The 22027-nt window shown below is 35.5% G+C and overlaps 1 protein-coding gene across 3 annotated transcripts in view; it reads right to left on the reverse strand.

The window, feature by feature from the left end:
* st3gal4 (ST3 beta-galactoside alpha-2,3-sialyltransferase 4) overlaps positions 1–22027 on the reverse strand; it is a 50952-nt gene that overhangs the window by 11050 nt on the left and 17875 nt on the right. For 2 of the 3 annotated variants that reach the window (XM_073850624.1, XM_073850623.1), the window contains exons 2-9: positions 18960–19031; positions 16900–16972; positions 16665–16754; positions 9504–9601; positions 9161–9224; positions 5969–6067; positions 1661–1850; positions 1442–1579 (exon numbers count right to left, since the gene is read on the reverse strand). In XM_073850624.1, the coding sequence (XP_073706725.1) occupies positions 1442–1579; positions 1661–1850; positions 5969–6067; positions 9161–9224; positions 9504–9601; positions 16665–16754; positions 16900–16972; positions 18960–18981 (774 nt within the window). In that variant the 5' untranslated portion in view covers positions 18982–19031. The remainder of the gene's footprint in view (positions 1–1441; positions 1580–1660; positions 1851–5968; positions 6068–9160; positions 9225–9503; positions 9602–16664; positions 16755–16899; positions 16973–18959; positions 19032–22027) is intronic. The other variant, XM_073850625.1, reaches the window with a different exon arrangement.

Genomic DNA, 22027 nt, shown 5'->3' on the forward strand with positions numbered 1-22027 from the left:
TAGAACATGATTTTATATCTTAATGATTTTTAGCATAAAAGAAAAATCTATCATTTTGACCCATGGAATGTATTTTGGTCTATTGCTACAAATATACCCTTGCTACTTAAGACTGGTTTTGTGGTCAAGGGTCACATATTAGAAAGATTTCTGAAGGATCATGTGACATTGAAGACTGGAGTAATGATGCTAAAAATCCAGCTTTGATCACATTAATTAATTACATTTTACAATATATTTACGTAGAAGGCTGTTCTTTTAAATTATAATAATATTTCACAATATTACTGTTTTTACTGCATTTTTGATCAAATAAATGAGACTTCTTTCAAAAATATTACAAAGTTTACAGACCCCATAACATTTGAATGGTACTGTACAATCTGTCTGCAAAAATGTACTGTCCACTGTCACCTAGAAGATTTGCAATCAGAAGCTTCTTTTTTTTTTTTGCATAATGCAAATACAGTGTTCCTCACACAAAACACAGGAGACTTATTCCTGATTTTAAGTTTAAAATATATTGGATAAAAGAACCAATCTTTAATTCAATGGAATTGTTTAATATTTACACATATTATATAAAATAATAAAAAATAATATAATTTAAAAATGTTGTATTTATTTATTTTTATAATTTAAATAGATACTTAATGTATTTATGCTTATTTAAAATGTATGCTAAATGTATTTATTTTTCTTTCTTTATTTATTTTATTTTACTTATTTAACTTTATCCATTTATCTATTAATTAATTAATTAATTAATTAATTAATTTATTTATTTATTCATTTGCTACCCCAAAATGTACATAACTTTAAATGTCAAGAATCCATATATGATGCATTAAAATGCAGCCTTTATACGCAACTCATCAGGTTTTGGAACAGCCTCATTACAATACTATGAAATAGGGATGTAATGATATCAAAACCTCACGATACAATAACATCACAATATAAATCCACGATACGATATTTATTGTGATATTTAAAAAAAAAAAAAAAAAGACAAATGAAGAATTGGAAAAGATTTTAAATTAAATGCACTTCTAATGCACTTTAAAATAAGAGCTGCAAATCATGTTCTTAGGAAAACTTAAGTCCGAAAAAAGTCAGTAAATTGATACTGTGTCAAAGCATAATGGCCCAGAAGACAACTTTAAAGACCTTTTATATTAGAAAAAGAAGTTTAAATATATTTTAAAAACTACAGTGTTTGCCCAGAAGACCTGTTTCATATCATCATGTGACAAAGATAACACAATATTGATAATATTGTTACATCCCTACTATCAAATATGCAAATAGCACTATATCCATGTCTGAGATGAAACCAAAAGCAATCATATTCTTTGGAACATCTGTTCTGCCAAAGTAGAAGTGTTTCCATGGAAATAAGAGCATTTATCAATCCCTGAATCATGTGTGCAGATCTCACCTGTTGTCGGCGCGGTTGCAGGGGAATTTGAAGCAGCTCGCTGGCTGTTAGGCGAAGGAAATATGGATCCAGGACACGGATCTGACTGGCCCGGCCAAGCCAGATCTGGGGAGGAGGCTTCCAGAAACCCTTTCGAACCTAAATCAAGCAGAGCGCCTCATGATTACCGGAAAACCAGATGCATGCTGGCACACGAAGAAAAAAGTGAGACAGACTGACCCTTTTCTCGTCATACAGGATCTCTTTGAGCCAGCGGAGGTCCTGCTGTTTGAAAGGAACCAGGACCAGCAGGGTGTCTGGGTCATTGTGGATACCTGGATTATAGGAGGCAGATTCGGGGTAAAACAGACGTAATGTGGTCTTGTTACCCACATCCTCCTCATAGCCTCTCACTGGGGCGTCATTCAGCCTGACAGAGAAAGATATGTGGGAAATACATAATATGGTCAAAGGTCAAACCAGCTTTGGAGTGTCAGAAAGAGCACTGCTTCTGTCCTGCATCATATTTTATGAATTAAGTCCGTAACGTATGATTTAAATACAAAATATGACGCATTTTGTAGCATTTTTGCATTCGACAACCATTAGTAAACAGAAGAAGTCTTGCATTATCACATAATCAGCAGAAATCAAAAACAAAAACTTGTGATTCCTGTCTTCTTCTGAGCCACATTACAACTATTTGTTTGATTCTCAACCCATTTTCACATGCATGAATGCCAGAATTATGGTCAGTGGCAGAAGAAAATGCAAACATGGGCCAGATGTTTCGTGCCGCATCTGTATGTGTTTTACTACATCCAAACAGAGACAGAAAAAGTGAAAAAAGCTCATTTATAAACTTGTGTTTTAAGTTATTTGACACTAAATGAAGCATTTGAGCATTTTTTTCTCTCTTTTGCAGATACATTTGAAGACTTTTCATTTTTTTGCACTGCAAAAATGCTTTTCTTAGACGTTTTGTCTTGTTTCCAGCCAAAATATCTATGAATTCTTAAATCAAGATGGATTTTCTAGATGAGTAAAAATCATTTTCTTGTTTTCAGAAAAAAAATAGTCCAAGTTAAATGAGTTTTTGCTTAGAAAAAGTAAAATAATCTGCCAATGGGGTAAAATTAAAAAAAATCTTATTTCAAATTATATATATAATTTTTTTTTTTTTTTTTTTCAATCTAGAAAATCCTTCTTGATTTAAGAATATTTAGATATTTTGGCTGGAAACAAGATAAAAAAAATCTAGAAAAAGCATTTTTTGCAATGTGCTTTTTATTTTGATAAATGCATTAAAACTTCTTTAATATTTGAAAACAAAAACAAAAAATAATGGAAAGTTTTATTGAAATTATGAACACAGCTGTGTAATATGTGTGCGTATGAATAATGCAAATCCAATGAGATTGTTGAAAATGTGCCAGTTAAAGAAAAATGGCAGAAACAAATTGGTACTGGTAATAATTTATGAATATTGATTGTGCAATGTAGTTTGCACAATTTGTGCACTGTTGATGAGGAAGAATGGTAAAGTTTGGCAGAAAACACTCATTTAGCCGATTTATGAGGTGACAGGCTTGTGCAGCCAAACTGCATTTCCCATTATTCTCTGTGGCAGCAAGCGAAAGCTAAAATACATAATAAAGACAATTACAGCCCTAATTTACACCCTTAACAGTAGTGCTGAAAAAGCTTCCTGATTTGGCAGAAAAAGAAATCGGTACAAAACAAAGTCTGTTTGTGCACCACCTCATAATTATGAGCAAAGAGCTTGTGTGTAGGAGGACCTAAAGGCCATAATCCATTTTACCATAATCCGTGTGTTTGCATGAGTGTGTGTTTCGACACACCAGGTGAGTCTAATTTGTTTCGATTGTAAAAGTGCACATTTCTGAGGCAGAGCCAAGCATGTGATGAAACAGTATCATGGCTAAAAGTTCAAGGATGTTCAAAACTGTAAACAGCCATCCTTTAAAACGTTAGCCTACTTGTAATGATTTCTCATTATGGAAATAATCTACTTTAAAATAATACACTGCTTTTAAAACAAGAACTGAATGTAATATTTCCAGAAACTTAATTGCATGTTATTTTGAATTCAATGAAAGGTTTCATAGTTTAAGTTTAAATGACAAGCAATTAGTTGAACCTCAATTTGTAGAGTGCTTATTTGATCTATTTAAGTAGAACTTCAATGCATCTTCATGTAACTTCATAATAAGTCTTTGGATTATGGTTAAAGCTATACTGCTGAATGTACTGGCAAGCATTTATGGTAAACTAAAATATACTTCAATGTGATTTCTATTGAAACTTGTACATGGTGCATTTAATATATGTGACCCTGGACCACAAAACCAGTCTTAAATCGCTGGGGTATATTTGTAGCAATAGCCAAAAATACATTGTATGGGTCAAAATTATTGATTTTTCTTTTATGTCAAAAATCATTAGGAAATTAAGTAAAGATCATGTTACATTAAGATTTTTTGTAAAATTCCTACTGTAAACCTATCAAAATGTAATTTTTGATTAGTAATATGCATTGTTAAGAACTTAATTTGGACAACTTTAAAGGTGATTTTCTCAGTATTTTGATTTTTTTGCACCCTTAGATTCCAGATTTTCAAATAGATGTATCTCAGCCAAATATTGTCCTATCCTAACAAACCATACATCAATAGAAAGCTTATTTATTGAGCTTTCATATGATGTATATATCTCAGTTTTGTAAAATTTAACCTTATGACTGGTTTTGTGGTCCAGGGTCACATATATGTAATGATGCAATTTATTGATGCTATCAACTTGTAAAATTACAATTTAGTACAATTAAAATATAATAACTTATATGCAATGGCTGGAAATACAGTAAAAATAGTAATATTGTTAAATATAATCACAATTTAATTTAATTAACAGTTTCTATTGTAATGTATTATAATATGTCATTTATTCAAATGCTGATTGGCTTCTCAAAAAACTTTTCTGATTATTATCAATGTTGAAAACCGTAGCTGGTTCATGTTTTTATGGAAAAAGTTTTTTTTTTTTTTAAACACAGAAAGTTCAAAAGAACAGCATCTATTTGTGACCCTGGACCACAAAACCAGCCATAAAGGTTTTTTTTTTTTTTTTTTTTTTTTTTTTTTAATTGAGATTTATCATCTGAAAGCTGAATAAATAAGCCTTCCATTGATGTATGGTTTGTTAGGATAGGACCCAAATACAACTATTTGAAAATCAGGAATCTAAAAAATCTAAATATTTAGAAAATTGCCAAAATTAAGTTCTAAGCAATGCATATTACTAACCAAAAATTAGATTTTGATATATTTACGGTAGGAATCTTACAAAATATCTTAATGGAACATGATCTTTAATTAATATCTTAATGATTTTTGGCCATAAAAGAAAAATTCATAATTTTGACTCATACAATGTATTTTTGGCTATTGCTACAAATATACCAGTGCTACTTAAGATTGGTTTTGTGTCCAGGGTCACATTTGTAATATAAATATTTTTAACTTTTATAAATGTCTTTACTGTCACTGCTGATCAAATTAGTAGTTATTATTCCATTTATTTTTGGAAAACATGCATTAAATTAAACAAAAAGTGACAGTAAAGACATAAGACATTTACTATATTTTTAAACAAATAAATGCAATTCTATACTTCAAAAACATCTAAAAAAAACATTATACTGATTATAAATGTCAAATATGTTTGATGGACAAAACTGAAACTTTTTAGGCTAACTTTTAATTATTTATTTTTTCCTAATAAATGAACAAACACTAAATACTAAATGTTACAATAATCTCTTCTTCCACAGTTTTGGACGTCATGGACTTGAAGTGAGACACTAAAAAGCCCATCTTTATCAACTAACCCCCACATGACATGTCATTTTTCATGGGAGTGAATTCTTGCATGAAAACCGCCCTTTTTCTCACAAATGAGATTAGAGAGGAGTTGGTGTTCTGCTCACATCTCTGCCTAATGGCGACTTCGAAGCATCAGGATTTGTAACTCAACACCAAATGTCAAGCGGCTCGGCTCTCCTCCCCCGCCGTGATTAGCTTCTGAGAACACGGGGCAAAAACTAGAGACCATGGAAAAACACACTCAGCCAAATTCTGCCGTTTGTTGGAGGCTTCCAAGAAATAAAACGGCATTTGTTCATTCCAAGGCTATAAACCGGCTTGAAAAAAAAAACAAAGGTTGAGAAACAGTAGCCAAGCAGAGCTCTAATTGCAGGAGGTATTGTTAAGTGAGCCTATTATATGCTACTAAAAAGATTTACAATAAAACAAGAATGCAAGATACAAGCCAGACTAATGGAAAGGCTTCCACTCTGTACACAGATTGCTCAAAAACAAGAGAGTGAGAAATGACCTAAAAAGCATACATATAAAAAGTCTTATATTAGAAAAGAGACTTCTCAAAGATTGAGGAGTATTATATGCTAGATAAAGGCAGTGTAACAGAAATACTCAAAGGTCAAGCAAAGTTGGAGGTTTTATTTACCTGATCACCACATCGTATTTGTTAATGATCTCCCCCAGCGAACTGTTTTTTATGGAAAATCCGTTTCCAATGACTGCACACGTCCTGCAATCTAAACTGCTGACACACAGAGAACTTTCCGTGAATATGGTTTACAATGAGGCCACATGAGTCAAATGAAGCGCTTAAATTCTGAAAATGTTGCTCATCAACCTAAGTATTATATAAGTGGTTTTATTTTCTACACATTTTCTATTAAATTAGCTATTTTTGCAGTGTAAATACAACCTGAAGGAATAGTTCATTCAAAAATGGAAATTTGCTAAAAATGTCCTCACCCTTATGCCATCCCAGATGTAAAATAAAAACTAATTTGGAGAAATTTAGCATTACATCACTCACCAACGGGTGCCGTCAGAATGAGTTTCCAAACAGCTGATAAAAACAACACAATCATCCACAAGTAATCCACACCACTCCCGTCCATCAGTTAACATATTATAAAGAGAAAAGCTGTGTGTTTGTCAAAAAAGCCATCATCAAGACAATTTAACTTCAAACCGCTGCTTCCAGTCACTGAAAAAGTCACCTCATCTGAATCAGGAGAGAAGTACATTATCTCACAAAAGTGAGTACACCCCTCACATTTCAGCAACCATTTTAGTATCTCTTCTCAAGGGACAATACTATAGAAATGAAACTTGGATATATTTTAGAGTCAATGTGCAGCTTGTATAGATTTACTGTCCTCTGAAAATAACTCAACATCCAGTCATTATTGACAAAATAGCTGGCAATAAAAGGGAGTACACCCTTAAGTGATAACAGCAGTTATAAAAGCCACATGTCCTATTCATCATGTTCATTCATGTTTATGTTTTTGTCTGCTTGACAGGACCATACAAAGTTGTGTATCTTGTATTAGAGCAGGTAAAATGAGTTGTTTTAAGTACAATTCTCTCATACTGACCACTGGATGTTCAACATGGCATCTCATGGCAAAGAACTCTCTGAGGATTTCAGAATTAAAGTTGTTGCTCTCCACAAAGATGGCCAAGGCTATTAGAGGTTCAGTAGCACCCTGAAACCGAGTTACACTACAGTGGTCAGGGTCATACAGAGGTTTTCCAAGATGGGTTCCATTCGGAACAGGCCTTGCAAGGGTCGATCAACAAAGTTGAGTACTCGTTCTGTACGTCAGGTGCAGAACCTGGCTTCAAAAAACAGACGCATGAATGCTGCCAGGTTGCAGAAGTAGAAGGTTAGCTTGTCAGTACTTTGCAGTGGTTTGCATAGGCGTCATCCCAGAAGGAAGCTTCAGGCTCACAAGAAAGCCCACAAACAGCTTGCTGAAGACAACCTGTTCAAGAAAATTAATTACTGGAACCATGTCCTGTGGTCTGATGAGACTATAAGATAAACTTGTTTGGCTCAGATGGTGTCCAGCATGTGTGGCGATGCCCTGGTGAGGAGTACCAAGAAAATTGTGTCTTGCCTACAGTCAAGCATGGTGGTGGTAGCATCATGGTCAGGGGCTGCATGAGTGCTGCTAGTACTGGGGAGCTGCAGTTCATTGAGGAAAGCATGGATTCAACATAGAACAACATGATGCCTTCCCTTCAAAAACTAGGCAGTTTTCCAACATGATAACGATCCCAAACACACCACCAAGATGACAACTGCCTTGCTGAGGAAGCTGAAGGTGATGGGGTGGCGTCTTCAGACCTGAACTCTATTAAGCACTTGTGGGGCATCCTCAAGCGTACAGTGGAGAAGCACCACGTGTCTAACATCCAGCAGCTCTGTGAGGTGTGGAAGAGGATCCCAGCAATAACCTGTGCAGCTCTGGTCAATTCCATGCCCAGGATGATTAAGGCAGTGCCTGATAACAATGGTGCTAATACAATATATTGACACTTTGGACAAATTAATTTAGGGTGTACTCACTTTTGTTGCCAGCTATTTTGACAATAATGGCTGTATGTTGAGTTATTTTCAGAGGACAGTGAATCTATACTGCTATTCAAGCTGCACATTGACTACTCTAAACTATATCCAAGTTTCATTTCTATAGTATTGTCCAAAACACTCCAAAACAGTTCTAAACAAATCAAGGGTGGATTTTAATGTGAGAGGACAACAGGAGATGGACTTTTTCTACTGGAGGAAGCATTATTATAAATTATAGACTCGTATTTTAGCTGGAAGCAACAGTTTAAAGCTAAAACACCTTAATGATGAATTTGTTTCTTACAGACACACCACTTTTGGCTTCTTAAGATGTTAACTGATGGACTAGAGTCGTGTGGATTACTTGTGGATAATTGTGATGTTTTTATCAGCTGTTTTATTCTATTTCTGACGGAACCCACTCACTGCAGTGGATCCATTGGTAAGAAAGTGATGTACTACAATTACTGCAAAAAAGGCATATCTTACTTGGTATTTTTGTCTTATTTCTAGTCAAAACATCTAAAAATTCTTAAATTAAGATGCATTTACTAGATAAGCAAGATGACATAAGATATTTAGTCCTGTTTCCAGGGGGAAAAAACTAAATGAAGTGCAGTCTGCTTAAAATAAGTCAAATCACCTGCCAGTGGGGTAAGCAAAATACTCTTGTTTTAAGAATATTTTACGTACCCCACTGGCAGATAATTTTACTTGTTTTCAGGTGGAGAAAAAAAACTAAATTAAGTGCATTTTGTTTAAAACAAGATTAAATATCATGTCATTTTGCTTATCTAGTAAATGCATCTTAATTTAAGAATTGTTCGATATTTCGACTAGAAACAAGATAAAAATACTAAATAAGATAAGCCTTTTTTTTGCAGTGTTTCTCCAAATCTGTTCCAATGAAAAACAAACTCATCCACATCTTGCATGGACTGATGAGTAACAGGATTGTGAGTAACACACTTGCATGTTTAGTCACTATCAGCCAACACTAAGTAGGGGCTGCTGGGTTTTAATTCCCCATTATAAAAGCCTGTCAGACAGTCATTCTGTCTTTTAAATGGTTATTATATATTAAGCAATCTAATTTTGAACCTGAGCAAAGCATTACAGTAATTCATTTGTAATACGTGCTGTAATTTACGTCACTCCAAAATAAGTCACATCAAATGACCGATTCTGAAGAATGGGTTTTCTACAAGCTTATGGGAGCTTGAGTTCAGAGATACTTGTGAAAGCAGCTCGGCCCTACTTCACCTCTCAATGCTTGCTGGCATTTTGTAGCTGGAAGTCACTGCCAACACCTTAAGAAGCAGGAGCTCTGCAGAGAGAAAGAAGAAAGTATTAACATGAATGGACTGCATATAGAACAAAGAGCACCATGCAGTAAAAGCATGCTGACCACAGAACAAACAAACCTCTTGATATTATGTTGACTGAAAGGTTTCCAGGGCATCTGAGGTTTCGGCAACAAAATTTATGCGATCATGTACTCAAGCCAGATTTAACACGAGCATTAGCTTAATGACTTTGCAGTAGATTTACCCATTGTATTAAAGGGAAGATTATAAGAGAGCAGAGCAACAGAAGCTGTACATACCGCTGTCTTTAATGCCATAGGGCAGAGCTACAGCCGACAGATGTTCCTTCCAGAAGAAATCCGCCAGCTTTAGAAAGAGCTCAGTCTTTCGGCTCATGCTGTGTCGGGAAAACAAAAGACAGACTCAAATACCAGCTACTACTCAAATACAAAGTATACATTTACTATTTTATGTATAGATTTCAATTACCCCAGAATTTCAATCCTAAAGTTAAATCTATTATAAAAAAAAGAGTTAATAATCATTGTGTGAGAATTATATATTGATTATTATTAGAATATTAAGTAAAGATCATGTTCCATGAAGATATTGTGTGATCATTTTTGAATAGTAATATGCATTGCTAATAAACATTATATTGGCTACCTGTTTTTTGGGCAAGAACCAGGTGTCACGACATGAAATGTTTTTAATACGAAGGAAACTGTCTAACATGATCACAATTTAATAAAAACTTTGTAAGTTAGGCCTATTATAAAGTTTAAGAATTTTTCGATATTTTGACTAGTAGAAACAATAAAAAAATACTAAATAAGATAAGCCTTTTTTTGCAGTGTTTCTCCAAATCTGTTCCAATGAAAAAACAAACTCATCTACATCTTGCATGGACTGACGAGTAACAGGATTGTGAGTAACGCGCTTACATGTTTAGTCACTATCAGCCATCAGTAAGTAGGGGCTGCTGGGTTTTAACTCCCCATTATAAAAGACTGTCAGACAGTCATTCTGTCTTTAAATAGTTATTATATATTAAGTAATATAATTTTGAACCTGAGCAAAGCATTACAGTAATTCATTTGTAATATGTGCTGTAATTTACATCACTCCAAAACATGTCACATCAAATGAGTAATTTGAGGAATGGGTTTTTTACAAGCTTATGGGAGCTTAAGTTCAGAGATACTTGTGAAAGCAGCTCGGCCCTACTTTATATAGGCTACCCGTTTTTTGGGCAAGAACCAGGTGTCATGTCATGAAATGTTTTTAATACGAAGGAAACGTGATCATAATTTAATAAAAACTAAAAGTTAGGCCTATTAATTGTAATGATTTCATTTCAAACAACGAATGAATTATAAAGAGAAAGTGAGCAAAGTATCAATCAGTAAACCACTGCATCGGAAAATGATTTACTGTTTCAAAGTGCTAAAATCAGATTGTGAATCATTTGATTCAAAACGGAACTTCAAAGCGTGTAACGCAAATCATTTGATTCAGAACAGGACTTTAAAGCGCGTATCGTGAATCATTTGATTCAAAATTTAACTTCAAAGCGTGTATGGCAAATCATTTGATTCAAAATGGAACTTCAAAGATCGTAATCCGAATCATTTGATTCAAAACGGAACTTCGAAGTGTGTATGCCGAATAATTTGATTCAGAACAGGACTTTAAAGCACGTATCGCGAATCAATTGATTCAAAACGGAACTTCAAAGTGTGTATGCCGAATAATTTGATTCAGAACAGGACTTTAAAGCACGTATCGCGAATCATTTGATTCAAAATGGAACTTCAAAGCACGTATCACAAATCATTTGATTCAAAAAGGAACTTCAAAGTGTGTATGCCGAATAATTTGATTCAGAACAGGACTTTAAAGCACGTATCGCGAATCATTTGATTCAAAACAGAACTTCAAAGCACGTATCGCAAATCATTTGATTCAAAACAGAACTTCAAAGCGCGTATGGCGAATCATTTGATTCAGAACAGGACTTTAAAACGCATATTGCGAATCATTTGATTCAAAACAAAACTTCAAAGTGCATATGGCGAATCATTTAATTCAGAACAGGACTTTAAAATGCATATCGCGAATCATTTGATTCAAAATGGGACTTCAAAGCGCATATCGCAAATCATTTGATTCAGAACAGAACTTCAAAGCACATATGACGAATCATTTGATTCAGAACAGGACGTTAAAGCTCATATCGTGAATCATTTGATTCAGAACAGGACTTTAAAGTGCGTATTGTGAATTATTTGATTTAAAACAGAACTTCAAAGCGTGTATGGCGAATCATTTAATTCAGAACAGGACTTTAAAGCACGTATTGCAAATCTTTTGATTTAAAACAGAACTTCAAAGCGCATATCGCAAATCATTTGATTCAAAACAGAACCTCAAAGCGCGTATGATGAATCATTTGATTCAGAACAGGACTTTAAACACGTATCGCGAATCATTTGATTCAAAACGAAACTTCAAAGCGTGATCGCAAATCATTTGATTCAAAACGGAACTTCAAAGTGTGTATCGCAAATTTGATTCTGAACAGGGCTTTAAAGCACGTATCGTGAATCATTTGATTTAGATCGGGAAGTAGGAGCATAACATCAACATAACATCATAAAACATTATCTTGTCCTTGACAGGTCATAAAATTTAAAAAATAAAAGTGTGAGCACCTCCATAAAAGAAGAGGTTTTGTCAGTTTGCTGGTCTGGAGCCTAGGTGTGTGTTAACACAATGCCAAGGAGGTAAGACATCAGTAATGATCTTAGAGATGCAATTGTTGCTGTCATCAATCTGGGAAGAGTATTATCACCTGCCATTTCCAAATAACTTGAAGTTCATTATTCCACAGTGAGGATGTTTAATCACAAGTGGAAGCCATTCAAAACAGACACCAATCCTATCAGGAGTGGGCGTCCCAGCAAATTCGCCCCAAGATCAGATCAGATGTAACACTAAGAGAAATGGCAGACAACCCAAGAACTACACCTACAGGACTCAGTTATGTATAACATTATTAAAGTATAACATTCATGAGAGTACAATTAGAAAAAATATGGGACAAGTATGGCATGTTTGGAAGGCTTGCCAGAAGAAATCCTCTTCTATCAAAAAAACACATGACAGCATGTTTTTAGGTTTGCAAAGTTGCATATGAGCAAACTATAAGACTTGTAGAACAATGTCCCTTGAACAGACAGACAAGTGGAGACGTTTGGCCATAATGCACAGTGCCATATTTGGTGAAAACCTATAAAGCATATCAGCACAAACAACACAAACATCACACATGCTGGTGAAGGCCTGATGGTTTTGGGCTTGTTCTGTAGCCACAGGACCTCCTCCTCTGTATACCAAAATATTCAAGAGTCAAATGTGAGGACGTTCATCCAACAGCTAAAGCTTGGCCAACATTGGGTCATGCAACAGGACAATGATCCCAAGCACACCAGCAACAGAAGAACCGAAAAAGAAAAAGAATCAAGGTGTTGCAATAGCCCATTCAAAGTCAAGACCACATCCTGACTCAAATGCTGTGGTGAGAGCTTGGCGTAAACAAAATGCCCACAAACCTTAAAAAAAAACTGTAGCAACATTGAAAAGAAAGTGGGACAAAATTCACGTCATTGACCATATGAAAAGAAACAAAAATGACTTAATGACCTGTTTTTGTATCGTATTCATGGAAATGTATTTTGTATATTTCTGAAGGTATTACTGATATAAATATTACACATATTTTTTCCTAATATTTAACCATTGACTATAGCCATTACAGTATACTTGAGAGCTCCGTTTTGAGCTTTTATACCAAAAATCAATAGGATATTAAGTTAAGATCATGTTCCATGCAGATTATTTGTAAATTTCCTACTATAAATATATCAAAACTTAATTTTTGATTGGTAATATGCATTGCTAAGAACTTCATTTGGACAACTTTAAAGGCAACTTTCTCAGTATTTTGATTGTTTTGCACCCTCAGATTCCAGATTTTCAAATAGGCAAATATTGTCCTATCATAACCATACATCAAAGGAAAGCTTATTTATTCAGCTTTCAGATGTCAGAAGTCTCCTGTTTGATGTGGTCATAAAAACTTTCTTTGTCTAAATAAATGCAATTATTGTCAAGAAAAAAAAATATGGAAGCAGCAGTTGTGAGTGGGGCAGCCCCTCCCCTTTAAAGGAGTAGTCACTTCCAGAACAAATATAATAGTCACTTCCAGTAGTCACTTCCAGAACAAATATTCACAGATAATTTACTCACCCCCTTGTCATTCAAGATGTTCATGTCTTTCTTTCTTCAGTCGATAAGAAATTATGTTTCTAGAGGAAAACATTTCAGGATTTCTCTCCATATAATGGGCTTCAATGGTGCCCTCCAGTTTGAACCTTCAAAATGAAGTCTAAATGCAGCTTCAAAGAGCTCTAAACGATCCCAGCTGAGGAAGAAAGGTCTTATCTAACAAAACAATCAGTCATTTTTAAAACAAACTGACAAGTTATATACTTTTTAACCTCATACGTTTGTCTTGTCTATGTCTGCGTCAACTCTTCCCATCTTGTTTTCTTTTTTCCATCCTACATCCCAGCAATAGTACTGACCCAGTGTTTACAAAATGGCCATTTTTCGAATGCCCTTTACAAAAAAAAGCTAAAATAGCGATTTAAGGCGATTTTGAAAGAGAAACGTTTTTTGACATACCCTAACTGTATTGACCCAGATTACATTTGAGGTTAAAAAGTATATAAACTGCCAATTTGTTTTGAAAATGACTGATTGTTTCGCTAGATAAGACCCTTCTTCCTCGGCTGGGATTGTTTAGAACCATTTGAAGCTGCATTTAAACTGCATTTTGGAAGTTCAAACTCGGGGGCACCATTGAAGTCCACTATATGGAGATAATTCCTGAAATATTTTTCTCAAGAAACATAATTTCTTTACAAATGAAGAAAGACATTAACATCTTGGATGACAAAAGGGTGAGTAAATTATCTGTAATTTTTTGTTCTGGAAGTGAACTAATCCTTTAACCATGTTAAAGATTTTTAATGCCGTTAAACTGAAAAAAATGAATTGCCTGCGTTAACATGCTAATTTTGACAGCACTATAAATAATGTAATTTTTAGCACTACTCTTATTATCATTAATGAATGTTGGTATGTTTTGCATCATTTCAAGTCTGACCAATATAATATATTTGAAAATAAATACATCTTTGAAATGTGGTGGAAGTGACATTGTGAAAATAAGGGCACAGTTGTAGTTTGGCTCCAATGCTGTGTAGTCTTTATGTGAAGCTCAAAAGCTTGAGACTGACTTATGTGACTGATGTTAGGGTTAAGAAAGACAGTCTGTCGTAACAGCATAGCCAGAATCATTACAGGTGGATATGTTGTTTTCATAGTGCTGCCAGGCTTCAACATGCTCTCACAAAACATGAGCAAGAGGAGTGTCCTTTTTCATTAAGTGCCCTGTTATTCTCAGGCTACACCAGCTGCAAGAGTAATCTTGATGGGTTTAAGAGCTGCTGTTAGGAAAAAAGCTGTCCAATTTTATCAATTTCTGTGATGTCCAACTGTGTTAACAAGACATTTGGTGAGGTTGCTGACCTTATAGAGCTCCCACTCTTGCTGGTGGTTTATGATCTGTTCTCTGAAGGCTTTTGTAATAAGTAATACTCAGATTAGCCTGATTGTGAAAACTACATTCACCAGTGTGCCCCACAAAGTTTTAGGTCAAGTTAAACCAGTACAGCACATGCTGTTGGTGTTAAAAACAAAAACAAATGAGGCCTAAGATCAATCAATACTTCCATTAAATAAATACAAAACCTGTGCTATTTGAAACAAACAAGTCAATAAAAAGATTCAATTCAAAAATTGGTTAAAAGACGTTTTTTGTAGGGCGGTCATTTTTGAAGATTTTACTGGCTAAAGAGTACCTTAAAGGGGGGGGGGGTCCAATGCTGTTTCATGCATGTTAAGTTATTTACACTGTTAAAGAGTTGGATTCCCATAATAAACATGGCCAAAGAGTATTTCTGTGCCACACTTCCGGGTTTCTTACAAGTTTTCGACCAGAGCGAGTGCAAGAGTGCGCCCATCAACGTGCTTCATTCGGCTGCACTGCTGCACAGGACTCAATGTCTCTAAAGAAAATAGAAAGAAAATAACCTTGCTCAGCTTCCCGAAGAACCCAGCGTTATGTGAACAGTAGATGGAGTTTGTTGCAGAAACAGAGTTTTGCAAGCGTGTTTGTTGATTAATGTTTTATAAACAAGGTCCAGTTTGACGCTGGATTTACAAATCGCTTGACACTGAAAGATGGAGCGGTCCAAGCGGTCATGATTCAGAACCTCAGCTGGTAAGTAAAACAGCATCAAATGTATGTGTTTTGTTGGCAATCAGCGAGCGAGTGCTCGTCAATCTTTAGCTCCGCCCACAGCACACCTCCAGAAGCTCTGCTGTTTTCAGAGAGAATCGTAAAGCTGTATCTTTCTTTTGTAAATATGATCAAACTAAAGACTTTTGGAAATATAAAGGATGCATAACTACTCTATAGGTACTCAAGATTAACATGAGATTGGGTGAAACTGAGTGTGTTATGCCCCCTTTAATGTAAAGTGGGTGTCAATGCTGAATTTATATGGTCAGATCTATCTCAGCAAGCTACGGTTTTGTCAGTGAATGCTCCTGGGTTGAAACACCAAACTGAAACACTAATGATTTTTGCTTTGATACTAGAAGGTTAGTCTTCCAAGATTTGACAGCAACATAAATCAGGGACGATCAGTAAACCATTAAATATTACTGACATCGACAATGTCCACACTGTTAAAGGTCTCCAGTAGACTACAACATTTGCAGCCAAATGTAATAGGTGTTCTAGCAGATGGATAAATATACAAACAAATGCAAAAGGTGAATAGTAAGACTCTACATGCTCAGATAGGGAGCAGCCAGCTGTGTAAACTAATAACATGGAGTACGCTACAATACAGAAAACACAGATGTCATGTCAGTGCTATTCAAATTATTTTATATATTTATATCTATATCTATTTAGCCCTCTGAAGATGTTCAAAAAAGGTCATACATGTACTTCCTTTTTTTTTAGACTCATTGAATGTCAAATGAGTCAATCTTTTTGTTTGTTTAGATTGTTTAGATTTCAACAAAAAAGTCATCAAGTTTTGAACCATTTAGGTTGAGGTAACCATTTTTATGCTATCAATCAAAAAGTTTTGGTTACTACTGACTTCTACTGAAAAGATCATACAGAAAGAGCGTCATACAGTTTTAAAGGCACATGAGAGAGTAAATGCTGACAGAAACTTCATTTTCAATTTTCAAGCTCGGTAATATAGTTTCGAAGTCGTTTTACCAAAACAAGTCACGTTTAGGTCACTTACTTTAATTTAAGACTCTCCCACTTCCTCTGCAATCGATAGTTGTGACATAGAGAAACAGTGGGCTGAGGGGACTTTCCGCTGCCTCCATAGCTTAAATGGAAAAAAAAAGTTGAAGCAGTTTGAATAAGCAGAGCTCAAAAGCTTCTGAATGTCTTTCAGAGAAGATCAAAATCAAAAATAACCAATGAAAACATAATGGTAGGTTATACCATGTAGAGCAGGTGACCACACTAACCTCTCAAAGTAGAACTGGGAGCAATAGTAGCAGATGAAGAAGAGCACAATCGGGAGGAGTCTTAAAAACCATGCTAGAAGAAAACAAGAAACAGGCAGCTTTAATTGATAAAAATAAAATATAAAACATAAAAAAAAAAATTAATTGTAAAAATATTTCAAATTTTGACTGTTTTTGCTGTTCAAATAAATGGAGCCTTGGTGAGGAGAAGAGACTTCTTTAAAAAAAAAAAATTAAAAACTTTTGATTGGTAATGTAATTATATTGCGTTATATTGCAGTTTAAAATAAATAATTAGACTAGTTACCCTTTTATTAACATGATTACATATTATTAACACAATAGCAATAAATGATTCATAATTTACTGATTCTCCCTAATTCTTCCTTTTCCTCTTTTAAAAATAAAATCTTTCTAAAATAGCCTACCACTTCCAAGTCTTCCAGTTTCCCCATCCATTGCAATGGTTATCACAATGCAATTTTAAAAGTGACCCCACATTTATATGAGCGATGAAGATTTGTGCACTGCAAAAGCGCTTTGCCTTGGTGGACACACAGTATAAGTCCACTGGGTCATTCATTCATGCATTCAATTCATTCAGCTGACTGATTCATTCAGGTAATTAAGTAAATGTCTCTCTTTATGAATGGATAATTGAATCTTTTGGTTTACACAATTCATTCAAAATGCCAATTCATTCAGAAACGAAACATCGCTGTGTGTTGCCCAGAGAAGCATGGCCGGTCTGATGTGGCTTTATAGGTAATATTTTTATTGAAGTGAAAGTGATTTGTGTTGCTAAATGCTGGCTGGCATTTAACAGCAAGTATATTATAGCTACTTCAGCTACCTTTATAATAATTAATTGATTAGACATTATATAATTATTATTAAATCAGTAATCAGTGATTAATAGTTGTTCATGAGTGCCTTATTTGTTCTGAACCTCCTTCAGGTCTCACAAATTCTTTGGCTATTTGAACCCTTTCCAACAATGAATGTATGATTTTGAGATCCTTTTTTCACACTGAGGACAAATGAGGGACTCAAATGCAACTATTACAGAAGGTTCAAACGCTCACTGATGCTTCAAAAGGAAACACAATGCAGTAAGAGCTGGGGTGAAAACTTTTGAAGGTGTGTACATTTTTCTTATTTTGCTTAATTATTTATTTATATATACATTTTTTTTTTTTATTTAGTACTGCCCTTCAGAAGTTACAGAAGATACTTATATGTTTCCCAGAAGACAAAATAAGTTCAATTTACCCTGATCTTAAAATTGAAAAAGTTTTCACCCCATGGCTCTTAATGCATCGTGCTTCTTTCTGGGGCATCAGTGAGCATTTGAACCTTCTGCAATATTTGCATGAGTCCCTCAGTTGTCCTCAGTGTGAAAAGATGGATCTCAAAATCATACATTGTTGGAAAGAATTTGTGGGACCTGAAGGATTTTTCTGAAGAACAACGGACGGTTTAACTGTTCAGGACAAACAAGGGACAAAAAAAAAAAAAAAGTTGAATGATACAGTTGTGGATCACTCAGGTAATAACACAGTATTAAGAATCAAGTGTATGTAAACTTTTAAACGTGTGTCATTTTTATAAATTAGATTATTATATTCTTTTGTGGACTACATGTAAACATTTTTTATGTGAAATTTTTTTATTCAGGTCAGTTCTAAATAAAAAATAACATGCATTTTGTATGACCCCTATTATTTTGGTAAAATAATTAACATTTAGCAGATTCTGCAAGGTGTATGTAAGCTTTTGAGTTTAACTGTATATTTTGGCACATTAATGTCACTTCAACTGTGCTAGTTGTAAATGTTTTACTATAGTAAAAAAAAAGTATTTGTCTATATCTTTTTTGGATAAAATTATTTAAACATATTACATATTTTCCATATAGTCTATAAATTAATATGTAATAAAACAATTGAAAAAAAAAGTGGTTTAGACTAGAGTGTTCTAGATTAAGTGAACCACACCAACTACCCTGCCCAATATACCAAATAGCCTTTTACTATTTATGTGTGTGCTGGCATACTTACTTTTGGCTGCTTTTAAGGTCATCTTCACTCATGCCTTTGCCCTCTGATTTCTGAACTGCCCATACTGCTCACCTAAGGAAACACAACATCACATCATGTGCTGTAGAAACTACACGTTGACTTTCACTCTCCTCCGACCCATATTTGTACATGGCAAAATGACAATAACACAAAAAAAAACCCAAAAAAACATAAGCGTTTCTTTGTCTTCTGCGTATGTTTCACTTCCTCACTTTTTTACATGATACCTCCACCCTAAAGAGGGGGTTTGTGTATCAGTGTCGGAGTGGGAGTGAAAAGAATTTAAAGAAATGATAAATGTAACAGTGTTAATCTGGCCTGATTCTGGATTAAATCAGATTACAGGGCAGTTGATGTCATTCAGCACATGCACATGTGCAGATGCATGATCACCTACACACCCTATTCTGGTTTCCTGTTTTCTTTCTTAGATATGATGTTCAAAGGCAAAATTAAAAAGGTTACTGAATTAGAATACAAAAATGTGCAATGTTCTTTAATAATGATAGATACAATAAAACTGATTGGCTTGTTTTCTGTGAGAAATCCTTTTTCTCACAAGGATGTATTAAAAACGTTAAATGCATAATGACTGATGACTGATAATGTTTATCCATTTATTCATTTAATCATTTATCCCAGAAGGGAAGTAAAACCTGGAGACAATAGTACCACATGACCAACGGTATTACTCCAGTAGTAGTATACTTCTTTATAGATTTGTTTCATTATTATAATGTAATAAAAACAACAATTACTAAGAATTTCACTAGCACAATAACTGTTATCACAAAGCACAAGGTAAATATAAATATAGTCTGTCTAAATATAGTCTATTATTATGCAGTATCTCACAAAAGTGAGTTCACCCCTCACATTTCAGTAACCATTTTAGTATATCCTTGTAAGGGAGAATACTATAGAAATTAAACTTGAATATATATTATAGTAGTCAATGTGCAGCTTGTATAGTATAGCAGTATAGATTTACTGTCTTCTGAAAATAACGCAACATACAGCCATTTTTTGCTACAACAAGATGGCGCCGCGAATGGCAGCCTCTGTGCTTAGCTCTCCAGTTGTTTTAGTGTTTTTGTTCGTTTTTCCTGTTTTTTGTTTTGCAAACACGATCAGTTTTACAAGGGATGAACTGCTAAACATTAGGCAGAACATACCACAAAATCTCCTACCGGTTTTTGATTATTCGGACGTTTTGCTCAACATCATAGTTGGCGGAGCGGCGGCGCTTACCAAAGGCTTCAGGACGCGCAGGACGCGCAAGCGGGGGAAGCGCGCCGGCGCGCTCGTGAAGCTTCGTCAGCGTGGATTCAGGATGACACTGCCAGGCATACATTTGGCGAATCTCCGGTCTCTACCAAACAAAACGGACGAACTCCTTCTGCTCTCCCGGACAAATAAGGACTTCTCACACTCTGCTGCTCTGTGTTTCACGGAAACCTGGCTGAACGCGGCTATACCGGACAGCGCGATTCATCTCCCGGGATATCAGCTGTTCAGAGGAGACCGTGACGCAGAATCGACGGGGAAATCGCGCGGCGGCGGGACGTGCTTTTACATCAATGAGAGGTGGTGTACAGATGTAACAGTGTTAAAGAAAATATGCTGTTCTGATGTTGAAGCGCTTTTCATAAACTGTAAGCCGTTCTATTCGCCGCGAGAGTTTTGCTCGTTCATTCTCGTGAGCGTGTACATTCCACCGCAAGCGCACGTGAGCCTGGCGTTACAGAAACTCGCTGATCACATCACAGAGACAGAACAACAACACCCGGACTCTGTTTTAATCATTCTTGGGGATTTTAATAGAGCACATCTCTCCCGTGAACTTCCAAAATACAGACAGCACATCACATGTCCGACCAGAGATAGAAATATATTGGACCACTGTTACACCACAATAAGGAATGCATATCACTCTGTCTCACGGGCAGCTTTGGGACTTTCTGATCACTGCCTGGTTCATCTTATACCAACCTACAGGCAACAACTTAAATCTGCTAAACCTGTAGCAAAGTCTGTAAAGAGATGGACCAACGAAACAGAGCGGGCTTTACAAGCCTGTTTCGAATGTACTGATTGGAGTGTTTTTGAAGCTGCTGCTACTGATCTGGACGAGCTTACAGAGACTGTTACTTCATATATCAGTTTCTGTGAGGATTTATGCATTCCTACCAGGACTCGCTTAACTTACAACAACGACAAACCATGGTTCACTGCAAAACTCAGACAGCTTCGTCATGTCAAAGATGATGCTTACAGGAAAGGGGACAAAGTCTTGTATAAAGAGGCCAAATACACACTGGAAAAGGAGATCAAAGTGGCAAAGAGAAATTATTCCGAAAAGATAAGGAACCAATTTCATTCCAGTGACTCTTCATCAGTGTGGAAAGGTCTAAAACACATCACCAATTACAAGACATCATCCCCCAGCACTTTGCAGAATCAGCAACTGGCAGACGATCTGAACGAGTTCTATTGTCGGTTTGAAAAGACACCATTTACACCTCCAACATCACCCCTCTCCCCCACTCCTGTAACACCCATTCAAATCAGTGAAGATGAGGTACGCAAGGTCTTCAAAAAGAACAAAAGAAGAAAGGCACCAGGCCCTGACGGTGTCACACCAGCCTGTCTGAAAACCTGTGCAGATCAGCTGGCACCCATTTTCTCACAGATCTTCAATAGGTCTTTGGAGTTGTGTGAAGTCCCCGCCTCTCTGAAACGCTCGGAAATCATCCCCATTCCAAAGAAACCCAAAATAACAGGACTTAACGACTACAGACCTGTGGCGCTAACATCTGTCGTCATGAAGTCGTTTGAAAAACTGGTTCTGGCTTATCTGAAGGACATCACCAGACCCTCACTGGACCCCCTGCAGTTTGCTTATCGTGCAAACAGGTCTGTAGATGATGCAGTGAACATGAGTCTACATTTCATACTGCAGCATCTGGACAAATCAGGGACTTACGCGAGGATCCTGTTTGTGGACTTCAGTTCAGCCTTCAACACTATCATCCCAAACCTCCTCC

Source organism: Garra rufa, chromosome 11 (assembly GCF_049309525.1).
Source record: "Garra rufa chromosome 11, GarRuf1.0, whole genome shotgun sequence".
Lineage (NCBI taxonomy): Eukaryota > Metazoa > Chordata > Actinopteri > Cypriniformes > Cyprinidae > Garra > Garra rufa.